At 39.5% G+C, this 13,894-nt stretch overlaps 1 protein-coding gene across 1 annotated transcript; it reads right to left on the bottom strand.

Moving 5' to 3' along the window:
* Positions 1-3,507: 3,507 nt before the first annotated feature.
* LOC142368594 (interferon-induced very large GTPase 1-like) lies at positions 3,508-12,102 on the bottom strand. Its single transcript, XM_075450802.1, has 5 exons — positions 12,006-12,102; positions 11,199-11,253; positions 9,126-9,246; positions 8,799-9,017; positions 3,508-8,655 (listed from the first exon to the last, which is right to left on the bottom strand). Exons 2-5 carry the CDS (start codon positions 11,202-11,204, stop codon positions 3,977-3,979), a joined length of 5,025 nt encoding a protein of 1,674 aa, XP_075306917.1. The 5' UTR covers positions 11,205-11,253; positions 12,006-12,102; the 3' UTR covers positions 3,508-3,976.
* Between the last annotated feature and the right edge of the window lie 1,792 nt (positions 12,103-13,894).

Raw genomic sequence — 13,894 nt, 5'->3', positions numbered from 1 at the left:
CTTGTTTTGAAGAATAAACCTAAAGAAACTTGTTTTTTTTTTTGCCTGGACAATAGACTCATTCATCCTGCGTAAATTCCCTCCCAAGGTGTCTCAGTGGTCGTTTGATTTGATTTAGTTTATTATGGTTTTGATATTTTTGAGTTTTTGATTATTGACACTGAGGACGAATAGCCACTACACACTGTATGACTGAATAAAAACAGAACATGTAATAAATGGGCTGGATTGTGTTAAATGAACCTCTTTGACCTCTAAATTAGCTGAACACTGAACTGAACTTTGTGCCAAGGCAGACGAATGTGTCATTAAACCGTGTCAATAATTAGTCAGAAATTGGCAGTCAGAAGTGCTGTGTATAGCTGTGCTGATATCTCTAACTGTGCATCTGTTTTATATCATGTTTTGAAGATCAAACAGGAGACAACGTCTTGCAACACTAACTTACGAAATATCTGTAAGTTAGTAATTATTGTAAGTTAAATTTGTGCATGCTTCTCAGGTGCAGTTGGTCCGGAGCAGCACTGTACCCTGTTTTTTTTATGAAAATGAGCACACATACAAGTGTGTGAGCCGGTTGTTGTCAAAGTTTGTCACTGCTCCTAACGACAGCCTGTTGCATTCGTGCGCTCTCTCTCTCTCTCTCTCTCTCTCTCTCTCTCTCTCTCTCTCTCTCTCTCTCTCTCTCTCTCTCTCTCTCTCTCTCTCTCTCTCTCTCTCTCTCTCTCTCTCTCTCTCTCTCTCTCTCTCTATATATATATATGTATATGTATATGTGTGTGTGTATAGGCTAATGTTGTGGACTCCTAATTACGATCTAATCACGGATTGCTCTGAGGGCAAAACTTGAGTAAAAGAGAGACAACCATGCAGCCGTCTTTATGATAAGCAGCTGCTATAGTTTGTTAATTTGACTGCTCATTTCTGTTGTTAAGTCAGTGAAATATTCCTCTTTACCTTTGTATATTATAGTATATTGTATAGTTGGAGCACACTGTTAATTGTATCCGAGACTATACCTGTGAAAAGTGAGATCTCTTATTCGCTTCGCTTATGTCACCGTTTACAGCTTCTATGAATTTATTCCAAAGTCTTTTATTGTACTGAAACAGCAGTTTTGCTCATCGACTCACATGGTGAAATGTCCCTGTTTGACCAGTAGATGGCGGTGTTTTTCCACAAGAACAACCAAACTGCCCTGCTTTGATTGAGTGTTGCATGCATTTTTATTATTCCAGTCTTTTTTATTCCAGAAGAATGGGGAATATAAAGGATGCAGGATTCTGATGAGGTTCAGGTGTGTGGAAGCAGCAGGGACAGGAGCTACCCCAGTCAGTACCGGCCTCCAATGACAGCTGGGATGGCCACCCAGCACCCCACAACCATCAAGTGGATAAAGCAAGTATAGAAAAATGTGGATGGAGACAAATAAGGAACAAATTGATATTTAATGAACAATCAAAGACTGACTCATAACCCAGGTTAATTAGCAAACTAATGTGGAACAAATGAGAAACTAACTTAAAGCGATACTCCGGAGTAGATTCAACCTGGGGTCATTTGAACCGTGATATCCAGCCAAGTAGCCCACCCGCAGTTTTTTTCGATATTGGCTGAACATCAGCTGAGTTACTGAGTTATCCCGAATAGCTTCGTACAAGGGTTAATGGATCCTGGTCCGTATCTCCAAAATTACCACACTAAAATCACATGCCATGACACCAAACTTCTACAGTAGTACAAATATGGTCTGTACTCACAAAACGATGCATTTGGAAGTTTGAAAATAGTCCAGGAGTTTATTATTATCAACACAAGCCTGATAGCTTCTCTGCAGCTAAAGCTGCGTCGACGTCACTCCAAGGAGCTGGGAGCTTCAAAGTAAGATGAGGGTTGATCTACTACTGTAGACAACAAAGCAAGGCTGCTCAATTTCTCCATTGATAAAATAATTTCACAACTCTACAACATAAAAATTCATTAAAAAAAAACATGTAGAATATAGCATATACTTTGTTGTCTACAGTAGTAGATCAACCCTCATCTTACTTTGAAGCTCCCAGCTCTCTGAAGTGACGTCGACGCAGCTTTAGCAGCAGAAAAGCTATCAGGCTTGTGTTGATAATAATAAACTCCTGGACTATTTTCAAACTTCCAAATGCATCGCTTTGTGAGTACAGACCATATTTGTACTACTGTAGAAGTTTGGTGTCATGGCATGTGATTTTAGTGTGGTAATTTTGGAGATACGGACCAGGATCCATTAACCCTTGCACGAAGCTATTCGGGATAACTCAGTAACTCAGCTGATGTTCAGCCAATATCGAAAAAACTGCGGGTGGGCTACTTGGCTGGATATCACGGTTCAAATGACCCCAGGTTGAATCTACTCCGGAGTATCGCTTTAAAGTCAGCCAGTACTTAATGATTAATCTGGGACCCAGGTTAGAAAACTAATGATTAGTTAATGTCACCTATCCAAACTTCAAGTAAGTTTCTAATCAGTGAAAGAGGATAGTTTATTAATTACTATTAGTATTTCACAAATAACTCCTAAAAAAGGACCGTACAGTACATGTAGAGGAGTAAATAGAATACAGTGATGAATGAGTCATAAAGTTACAATTATGTAAGGGATAGATTTAAACTTATACTGACCAACTTTATTTAAGAGTTCTGATTTAACGCTGAACCAGCAAAAAGTTAGCAACGACTTGTTCATGACTATTTAGTTGAACGTTGGTTTTTGTCATTTGTCCATCCTCAGAAAGGATAAGTGTCACAGAGTAGCTTCCATGTACAGTAGTTCTTTATTGTCTTTAGATCATTCGGTCATTAATTCTACATTATTTGGTGATTACTGAAGCTGTTTATTACTCTCTTTTTATGTAGCATCAAGTGAAGTGGTGCATTGTACTGATCACACAGTAATTACTCATTTCTCTACTTTTACCTATGCTACAGTTTCTATGCAGTTTAACCTATTTGTTACTCAGTAGTTTCAAATGATTATTACTTATGATTTCAGTTTCCCAGACTTTTTCATCTCAGTTTTCAACATAACTTGACTGAATTTGTGTCTTGTGATGGAAATACGAAACCCTTTTTTAGATTCTGAAAGATCAGCTTCAAATATCAGTTTTATTTTATCATGGCTTTGTTTAAATCTTGGATTAACTTGAATGGAAGAAATTCTCTGAATTTAGTCCAAAATTCAAGATAGAAGATTTAAGTTATCAGTTTAAAACTATTATACTGTAATATAGATATAACTTGACTTAAACAGGAAGGACCATTAAAACTGTCAGATAATCATTAATCTGAACAAAGAATACAGTATACACTCACCCACTGTATCATTCAGCTTTGTTTCTTCTACTGTTTGTATAAGAGAGATGTGATGGGAAGAAGGACGGTTAAGTAAAATTGTTTTTGTTTCATTTGTAAGATATTTCCTGTATGTTCTGATTCTTACCTGTAATACATTAACGACATTCACAGCCAGAATGCAGGTTTAGTTTCTTTATTCAGTTATCAGATATGCTGACAATACCACATCGAGAATGAACCATCTTTAAATTGTTTCCAAGCAGACACTTTAAATGAAAGAGGTGGATTCTAAATCCTTCACATACTCACACTACAAAGCCAAGCGACCTACAAGTGGCACCAGATTAATCCCAAAAACTGCATCAACACCCATGTTATACTCAGTCAATGAAAAGAAAAAGCATTTTATCAACTTGTTAATTAGACTATTTTTTAAGTAATAATGCAACAAGAAAACATTTCACTGAAAGAGAAAAAAAACTGACTAATATCACTTTACTCTTTGTTAGTTATGTTAGATGCAAACAGCAGAAAAGGTAACCAGCAGTAATCCCACTGTGGTTTTCTTTAACAGAGACAAAATAAGATTATCCAAAGGAGTGGGAGATTCACTTCTTAACTCTATCTGAGGTTTATGTAATTGGTCTCACTTGATGTTGAATGACTCCTTAAGGCTGTCTTCTGCCTGTTTGAATGTGACACTGACCCAAGATGAGGGAATGTCAGCCTGCTCTGCATTATATGCTTTGGCAAAATCAGCGTTGTACTTATTCATGACATATTTCCAGTAGTCTGATGCCTGAAGGCTCCCATCTGGTAGGATGTCCCAGTCTGGAAAATATGCCCTGTAATCCTTGTAAGGATGCCATTCACCTTTTGTTTCCTTGCAGCGAAAACGTGTGTCACTGATCACAGCGGAACTACATATGTCACAAACAAGTTTTTTTGTTCCACCCCACCTGTATCTACCCAGGCCCTTTGGTCGATGCAGTGAAGCAAAGTGTTTGCTGTGACCTTTTCCTCCTGCTTCACATGGGACCTTGCAGAACGGACACTGTTTGCCACAACCAATCACTCTGTTGAAAAGCTCTCTATCAGGATCTTCAGGAAGATGTTTCAGTTTTGTTTCAAAGCTTGTGCTTTTAAACTTCTCTTTAAGAGCTTCTTCCATGTCTGTCACAGACTTTTTGAGCCAGTGTGCAAACTGTTCCTGGTCGGCATTGTTCAGGGCCATGAAAGCATCAAGATCCCCCTTTGAAATGGCCAGTTTATCATCGAGCTCTTTGCAGATGTCTTCTACAAATGCCGTGAGGTTTCCCTGATTTTGTTCTTTGGAGTTGTTTATAGCATCATTTATGCTGTTGATGATTGACTCAAGATGTCGATCCTCAAACTTACATGTAGACACACATGAGAAATGCTCCTTTGTCTTCTGAAGTATCCATGTTTTTACATAACCCTCATATGACTCAGTGTACTTCTTATACTCACTGAAGTCATCCTTTGGAAGCAAATCCAGTAGAATTGAATACTGGAAGGACATTCGTGTGCTGAACTGCTTCGTTGTCAGCATTTCATCAATGATATGAAGACCCAAAGAATGGTTGACAGATTCTTCAACAGCAGGCTTCAGACATTTGTTGGTGAATTCTTCAGCTTTCTTCTGGCACTGGTCTCGTTCATGAAACAAGTCGATGAAATCTTCTTGGAACTTTTTCTTATTTTGATTGAGACAAGTGTGAGGATCATTCACATGTAGAAAATCTTCATGCATTATCTGAAAGATTCTGGCTGTAGTTCCACAGATGTGCTGCTTTAGAGAAACCTCAAACTCGATGTCTGTGTCGACATCTGTATTGTTTAGCAGCTTCTCATCAATGATGTTAAGGATCTCCTGAATGTAAGTATCATGGTAGTTGGTTTGTCTTTTCACTTTCTCATCTACACAGTTCTTGCAGGCAGCTATGATGCTGTCAGCCAATCTTTGTCTGGCCTTTACAAGATCTTTTAAGCTGAACCAACCTCTAATCATCCGCACAACTTTTTCATCAAAACGTTCAGCTGTGTATTTGAAAGGCTTCAACCCACAATCTCTCAGATTTGTCTTGCTCGTCAGTTCACATGCATGACTCCCCTTGTGTGATACATTTGGTCTCAGACAGTGGGACACTCTGGTGAAAACATCTGTGGCTTTTTGTTTAGAGAAAGGAAGTTTTTTCAGTGTTTGACTCCACATCTTATTGAACTCTTTGTCCAGCTCTATGTCTGTCATCTGAGCTTTTTTCTTTCGACATTCTTCAATTAATGCAGTCACTGCTTTTTCTATTTCTTTTGTGTGGTTTTCCTTGATTTGATCAAGTTCTTTCATTCCTCGTCTGATGTCAGCTGCTGCTGTGAGCTGGTTACTTATGGAGCTTTCCATTTCTCTCCGAAGACTCTTTGCACTGTTTGAGAATTCCTCTCTGTATCCTTCAACCAGATAAACATGACCCTCTGTTTGCTTGAAGTATTCCTTCAGATTGTCGAGCATCTTTGTCTCCTCTTGGCACAGCACGGTGACAGCGTCACTTTTTAACTGAGAGAGGAATTCTGTCATGTCAGATATGTCAGGGTTTGCAGCAACTGTGCCAAAATTTTTAATTCTTGTCTCTGCATTGGTTACCCAGGTGTACATTTCTTTTTTGAACTCCCACTCCCATTTGTTGAACTCTGTGCAGAGCCTGATGTATGCATCAGCCACGAGGCTGTTTCTGAAGCTGAAGATGAAGTTTTCATGCTTTACTGCGTTCCACAGGCTGGTCATCCACTCTCTGAACTCCAGGATATTGTTAGCAGATGACTGACACTTCCCCAGTTTTTGGATTATGTTTTTCTTCAGCTCGTACACAGCCTCACTGTATCCTGCATTGACTGGTGCCATTGGTGGGTTTCCATTCCAGAGTCCAGGAACGTAGCAGTTCCCAGTGTCTGCGCTGTACTCCATCACATCAGTGAAGCTCTTGTTTTCATCTTTTTTTTCCATTTTGGCTGCTGCTTGGGTCATCTCATTCAGCTGTTGTAAGAGCAGTTTCCTGTCTCGTAGGTTCTTCTCATGAGCTGAAACATCGGAAACGTTCTGGTGGACAAACTGACATTTAGGCTTTTTTCCCACCTCTTTCATCCTGAGAAAAGCGTGCACCACGATCTGCAGGATGTCCTTCATTTCTGTTGAATTCTCCATTGAAATATTGATAATAGTGATATCACTCAACCCCACAACAAGTGTTGCAAGCTCATTATCATGTTCATGGCTATTATCCAGCTGTGCGAGCTCCGGTGACTTTAAGCCCTCAGTGTCGATGATCACCACGAAGTCACAGTTGAGAACGGTTTTCATGTCTTCATTGACTTTGATGAGCAGCATGAAGGCACCTCGAGTGCATCGACCACTGCTGACTGCGAACTGCACTCCAAACATGGTGTTAAGCAGAGTGGACTTTCCTGTGCTCTGGACTCCAAGAACTGTGACTACCAGTATCTTGTTCTTTGGAGATGCCGAGTCATTGAGCTGAGAGAGAACATCACTCACCCATCTGAGAGGTATGTTGGAAGCATCTCCATCTACAAGCTCCAGAGGAAATCCATCCAGTAACAGCTGTGCACAGAGTTTGGGCAGATGTTGCAGTTGTTGACGTGATGGATGTGTTTCTGGAAGAGAAAGTGAAGCTTCATAGATCTGACCCATTTCACGAAAGAAGTGTTCAGTCCCCAGTGAGCTGTTGGAAAGTTGTCTGTCAATTTCTTTGATCTCTTCTTTCTTCTCTGAATCTTTGCACTTTTCTTTGTACTGCTCCCTGAGTCCAGACAGTTTAATATGAGACACGCTATCCAGGTTCATTCTCATCCATTTCAGGAAATAACACCTCTCTGCTCCTGGGCTGGATATCGCAGCGATGAAGCAACTCATAGCTGGTGACATGTCATAAGAGTTCTGCTTTTTCCTCAGTTGTTCCCTCTGCTCCTGAAGATCACTCTTGTACTGTTCTATGTTTTCAGATCCAACTTTCCGAAGCCGAAATTCTTCCTTCTCTAAGCAAGTCAGATCCTTCCATATTTGTCCTTGCAGAGGAAGCTGATCTTCTTTGTATTTAAGCATGTCTTCAATTTCTGTTGTGATGGCATCTGCTCTTTGCTTTCCAGCCTGGCACTCAGGAGAGTCTTCATCAACCAAGATTCCCAGTTCATGGGCAATGTCGACCATCTGCTCTATGGGCATCTTCATCTTTGGGTTCTCAACAACATCACTGACAGTTTCCCTCAAACACTGGACAAAGTCTGCATCATTTGTTTGTTTCGTCTTTATAAGAATGTTGTTTTTTTTCAAACCTAACTTGGTTACTACTGTTTTTAGAGCATTTAAACTAAAGCGCTTGCTTTGATGGTTACCGACCAAGAAGATCTGTGCTTTGTGGTTTAGGTTCGTAAGGATCTCACATTCAGGGTCCAAATGGTCAAAGAACACAAAAACTGCTGCAGAGGTCTGACACAGAAAGGAGTATTGTGCCTCAAATGAAGAAATGTCACCATGAAGGTTAGCTATAGCAACTGGCTTACCAAAAATGTCCATGTTTGTGTTCCCACAAGGAAGGTACCAGGTCATTTCAGTCAGTCCATTGGATATCCTTCTTGGACTGTCTCCACACTCCATGTCACGATGAACAAAGGCATCATGGTTCTGCTGAGAACTGCTCAGAAGCTTATTGAGGATCTGTGATTTAGACAAGGAGCACTCACCCAGTCTCACAAAAGAGACCATTGGAAGTTCAGAATGAACAATTCTTTCTTCAATGAAGCCTTTGGATTCTAAAAGATGTTCAGGTCTGTACTTCTTAACAATGTCTCTCATGGCCCACAGCATGAGTGTGCACTGTTTTGTGTCACAGTTGGGAAGCAGCAGAGGCACAGAGAACTGACACATAGACATTTTTAGGGCCATTTCTTGCTGTAAAAAACCATCAGAACACAGAAAGAGAGCAGTGATAATGTCGAGAGGGTTTATCATGTCATCTGTGCTTGAGCTGTCAAGCAGAGCATCAAAATTGAACTCCATCGTTCCTAATTCATCATCACTCTTTGACTCACATACTGATGTATATTTTGACTTCCTCGCTGTCACACTAACCATCATCAATTTTTTTAGAAAATACCAAGGAACGTCTGATTTACATTTTAGAGGTTCATCAGTTATGGTTTTCTTATCAATCTCGAGTATCTTGCTGAGTGAAAGCTTCATTTTGTAGAACTCCTCCAACCTCAGATCTTCCAACAGGCTCTCCAGGTGTGTCTCTGTAGACATAAAAATTATCACATTTTCAAGCAGGAGGAGGCATTTCTACATTCCAAATAATGGGTCCTAAATCAGTTTAACTTTATGATGTCTTGAAATAAACCTGGCTAATGTTTCATTTTAACATTTTTCTGTCACTTACTTGATTGTAGTGGTTGCTTTTCTTCAGGAGCCTGAAGCAGGTTTTGTTCCTCTTCTCTGTTTGTTGGGCTTTTGGCGTCGGATGTCATTTTTACAATTTCTCTGTCATAACAATTGATCACATTGTAGTTCTCCACTTCACCAGCAGGAGTGTCTAATGGCAGAGATACTAACTCACAGCTGACATTGTACACTGTTGTCTTTGCACAAGGACAAAAGGCTGTGGAAATAACAATCCTAATGTTAATGATAATGTTTTCACGTAAAGCTGATTATGGATCACACACCATACTCTGTCTTTCATTAAAACAAAAGCTCCTTCACTGACCTTTTCCATCTTTATCAGTGTGCTGACAGTCATCCTTGTGGGCAGAACATGCTGTTGATTGAGGGTCCTCTTCTTCCTCACAGTAAAGTTCAAAAAAGGAGTCCCCATCATTCATTACCTTCTGAAGAATATGAAAAAAACAACATTTAAGTATCCCTAACAAATGACTTTACAGTCAATGTATGAGGACAATGGGTGGACTGGGATTCCAATCAAGCATTTTTTTGATTAATCCATATCTGGGTCAATGCATTCCAGTAATGTAATTACACCGACTACACAGCTGAATGATGCTAAACCTCAACTCCGAGTTGCATTTGTCTTTTGTCAGTGATTCAATGTAGGGCTACTAGAATGTGGCTAATTAGCATATCAGTACAGGCACACATTACCACAGTTATATCTCAATATGTCATTGATTTAAGCACCCAGCACATATTTTCCTGTATGAATAAAATAATTGCATCTCACATATATCACTGAATCAGTGGGAGACAGACACACTAACATCTTTAATTAAGTATGTCAATGACAGTAGCCTGTCTATGCTGTGCTTAGTCTTGTCATGGAAAAGTTATTTTCAATCCATCTATCCATTTTCTTCTGATTATCCAAGGATGGGTCACAGATGCAACATGTCCTGGTGGGAAATCCATACATCTCTCTCCCCACAGGCTCTACAGCTTCTCCTGGGGGATTGCGAGGCATTCCCAGGCCATAAGGAATATATGATTTAATAGATAATAGGAATATAATTTTTTTTCTCTTGAGTATGTTCTGGGTCTGCCCCAGGCCCTCTTCCCAGTAGGTGGTTGGATACGGTGTGAGCTGGATGGCAGGCGAAGGTGGATACTAAGATAATCTTTTGACAATAACATGTGATTTTTTAAGTTCAGGCCTGGTCTCATCTCTAAATGTCTTAAAGCGTCTCTACATGGCTTGACTTGAAGAGACTGCAGTACTTGTTGGCAGTTGGGGTATTCCTGGACATATCGCTGTGAAGGAGAGGCTTTGTGCCTGGAACATTGAAGCACTGGCCGTGATTTTATGTTCATAATATTAACACTACTGGTCATTGGCTCAGCTACTGCCAGGCTACAAACACAACATCCAAACGCAGCTTCTACAGCTACAGCTTCTCTACTTTTCCTTCATTAGGAAAATCTGACCGAAGTGTGGTTCTCCTCACCTCCACCTCACACCCACTGTTCTGCGTCACTGTCACTAAAAATTGGTGAAAGGAAGCTGTAAAAGATCTGCGAGGATGCTTTAAGCCCACGGACTTATAACAATGCCATGACTGAGTATCTGACAGATTAATTAACTTCTGTGTGGAGAGTATTAGTCCCACAAGGACAGTGAGACGCTTCCCCAATAACAAATCCAGGATCACCAGTGACTTGAAGACACCCTCTCTACTTTTAAGATTAGGTTAAGTTTCCCTTTTGCAAGATCCTGAGTAAGATGACCTGGTCAATAAATTTGTGGCATGGCAAGTAAAACAAAACTGCATCTTTAACACAAACAACCTGAAAGAGATGACTGCATTTTAGGAGGAAAAGGAATGTCTATTTCTATGTTTAAATTATGTGTTTTTATAAAAATGTTATGTTGGACAGTCAATCTATATTAACGAAATAACCTTACAACACAGATTGCTGTTCTCAATACTCACAATCAAATTCTAAACAATCCAACAAAAAAAGCAAAACATTTTTGTGAATGCCATGACCTACAAATACTATCGAATTCCAACCAGACCTGTTCATTTTACATTCAAAACGTATTGCTAAATATTCTCAACTGGACCAAAATGGATATTTTAGTGTACAGCTCAGAAAATGTCTTCATTTGCAGTAGTTAAACAGCTAATTTGATAAAGTTAAAGACCAGTTTTGTTGCAAAATCACTGTGTTTGAGACAAGGAAAGAAAAATCATAACCACACTCATTCATTTTCATCTCAGTGGACATTACGTGAGGAAAATGAGAAACAAAAGTTTTTAAAATGATTTAAAACTTATTAATACAGAATAGGCCAACTCAGTTTTAACATCATATGATTTTGCATTACCTGCATTTCACTTGTGCATGTCCCTCTTGACTCTACTTGCTCTTTTGCTGTCCTCCTGAAAGTAGGGGAGGAAGGGGAAATGCTGATTAGCACAGAGCTGCCTTATTTGATGCTGAAGTTTTATAACAAAGTATAAGTTTACCACAGCTGTAGTGCAATTTGTTAAAGTAGTGGAAGACTTGGACCGGAACGGTGCTCTTAACCGTACACATGCTAATCATACTGCTTCCTTCCAGAGTTATGTAAGGACTGTGTCCTTTACAAGCAAGCAAGTTTACTTATTAATTACCTTTTATGGGCCACACCATATATGATATACCATATATGATGTACTATAGACTATAAACTTTTTCTTGGACACAGACCCACTTATATCTACGAATAACTGCTGACAAACACGTGGAGTTTGCATTTGGGTTTTGGAGATTATTCTGTGCTACCCCTTTCCAGAATTAGAAGTCACATTTTTAAAAAGACAAAGGCCGCCTTGTGATTGCAGCCTCCTTCTTTACTGCAATGTATGTGTCACTGTCTTCCTCCACGTAGCCATCAGTCTTAGGTAAAAAAAAAACAACAACAATTCTATATTGTTGTTGATTCAGTACATTGTTAGTTATCAAGTTTCTGCCTGGGATTGTTGAGGTTGCCACATGTCTCACGTTAGAATAAGAGTTCACAGTCCAAGCTCTGCCCTACATTTATCACATTTTCTAAATAGCAGTCTAACTTAGTTGTTACTTAGTTTCTGGTCTTATTGTACAAATAATGGAAACATAACAAATAAAACATCAGCATAAAACAACCTACCTTTACAGAAAGAGCTCCGACCTCAACTGTGTAGCCAAGAGAAGTGCTGTTGTGCAATCCCTCCTTTTATAGGCATCTGCTGGCTGAAACCACTTTCACTTTTGTTTTCCTGGAAGTCGCCACTGTTTGCCATATGATTATAGTATGAATAAGAGTTCACAGTCCAAGCTCTGTCCTGCACTTTATCTAAATAGGCAAGGCAAGTTTATTTGTACAGCACAATTCAACTACAGGGCGATTCAAAGTGCTTTACAGATACATTAAAACAGTAGAAATAAAAAGCATCATTTAAATTTTAAACAAAAAAGAAAAAAATAAGAACAATAGATAAAATCAGATAAAATCAGTAGTTAAAATGTGATTAAGTTTTGAAACTCAAGCTTCAGATTTGGAGCTTTATTCAAATGCAGATAAAAATAAGTGTGTCTTCAACCTGGACTTAAATACACTGAGTGTTTCAGCTGATCTGAGACTTTCTGGGAGTTTGTTCCAGACATGTGGAGCATAGAAGCTGAATGTCTGGTTCTGACTCTGATAGAAGACCAGATCCAGATGACCTGAGGGGTCTGGAAGGTTCATACTGGGTCAGGAGGTCCCTGATGTATTCTGGTCCTAGACCATTCAGTGCTTTATAGACCAGCATCAGAACTTTAAAGTCTATCCTCTGATGGACAGGTAGCCAGTGTAAAGACCTCAGAGCTGGACGGATGTGCTCCACTTTTTTGGTCTTAGTGAGGACTCGAGCAGCAGAGTTCTGAATAAGCTGCAGTTGTCTAACGGACTTTTTAGGCAGACCTGTAAAGATGCTGTTACAGTAATCAAGCCTACTGAAGATGAATGCATGGACTAGTTTTTCCAGGTCCTGCTGAGACATCAGATCCTTTAACCTTGATATATTCTTAAGGTGATAGTAGGCTGACTTTGTTACTGCCTTAATGTGTTTTTCCAAATATAGGTCTGAGTCTGAGTCCATCACTACACCCAGATTTCTGGCCTGGTTGGTAGTTTTTAGGTGTATAGATTGAAGCTCTGTGATGACCTGTAATCATTTCTCTTTGGCTCCAAAGACAATTACCTCAGTTTTGTTTTTGTTTAGCTGGAGAAAGTTGTGGCACATCCAGTCATTAATCTCCTCAATGCATTTACCAAGAGCCTGTACAGGGCCTCGGTCTCCTGGTGACATTGTAATATATATTTGCGTATCATCTGCATAGCTATGGTAGTTTATTTTATTGTTTTTTATAATCTGTGCCAGTGGGAGCATGTAGATGTTAAACAGAAGAGGTCCCAGGATGGAACCTTGGGGAACTCCACATGTGACTCTTGTGTGCTCTACCTATTGACACAAAGTACTTCCTGTTCTCTAAGTATGTTTTGAACCAGTTTAGTACAGTTCCAGAAAGACCCGCCCAGTTTTCCAGTCGTTTCAGTAATATATTGTGGTCAACTGTATCAAATGCAGCACTGAGATCTAATAAAACTAAGACTGACATTTTTCCATCATCCGTATTCAGACATATGTCGTTAAACACTTTGGTCAGAGCAGTCTCAGTGCTGTGGTGCTGTCTAAAACCTGACTGGAAGATGTCATAGCAGTTATTTTGTTTTAAAAAGTAATTAAGCTGTTGAAAAACCGCCTTTTCAATGATCTTACTTAAAAATGGGAGATTTGAGATAGGCCTGTAGTTGTTCATTTGTGTCTTGTCAAGATTGTCCTTTTTCAGCAGAGGTTTGATTACAGCTGTTTTTAGTCGCTCTGGAAACACACCCGGCATTAAAGACAAGTTCACAATCAGAAACAGGTCAGACTCCAAAATCTTTGAGACCCTTTTGAAAAAAGCTGTTGGCAGGATGTCTAAACAGCAAAGAAAACACAGGAATGATCAGAC

Source organism: Odontesthes bonariensis, chromosome 19 (assembly GCF_027942865.1).
Source record: "Odontesthes bonariensis isolate fOdoBon6 chromosome 19, fOdoBon6.hap1, whole genome shotgun sequence".
NCBI lineage: Eukaryota > Metazoa > Chordata > Actinopteri > Atheriniformes > Atherinopsidae > Odontesthes > Odontesthes bonariensis.
This window is presented reverse-complemented; position numbering and strand designations above follow the sequence as displayed.

Coding starts and splice junctions, on each gene's coding strand:
- LOC142368594 (XM_075450802.1), bottom strand. Junction 9,018..9,125: donor CACTGATAAAGATGGAAAAG/GTCAGTGAAGGA, acceptor TTATTTCCACAG/CCTTTTGTCCTTGTGCAAAG. Junction 8,656..8,798: donor AAAGCAACCACTACAATCAA/GTAAGTGACAGA, acceptor TTATGTCTACAG/AGACACACCTGGAGAGCCTG.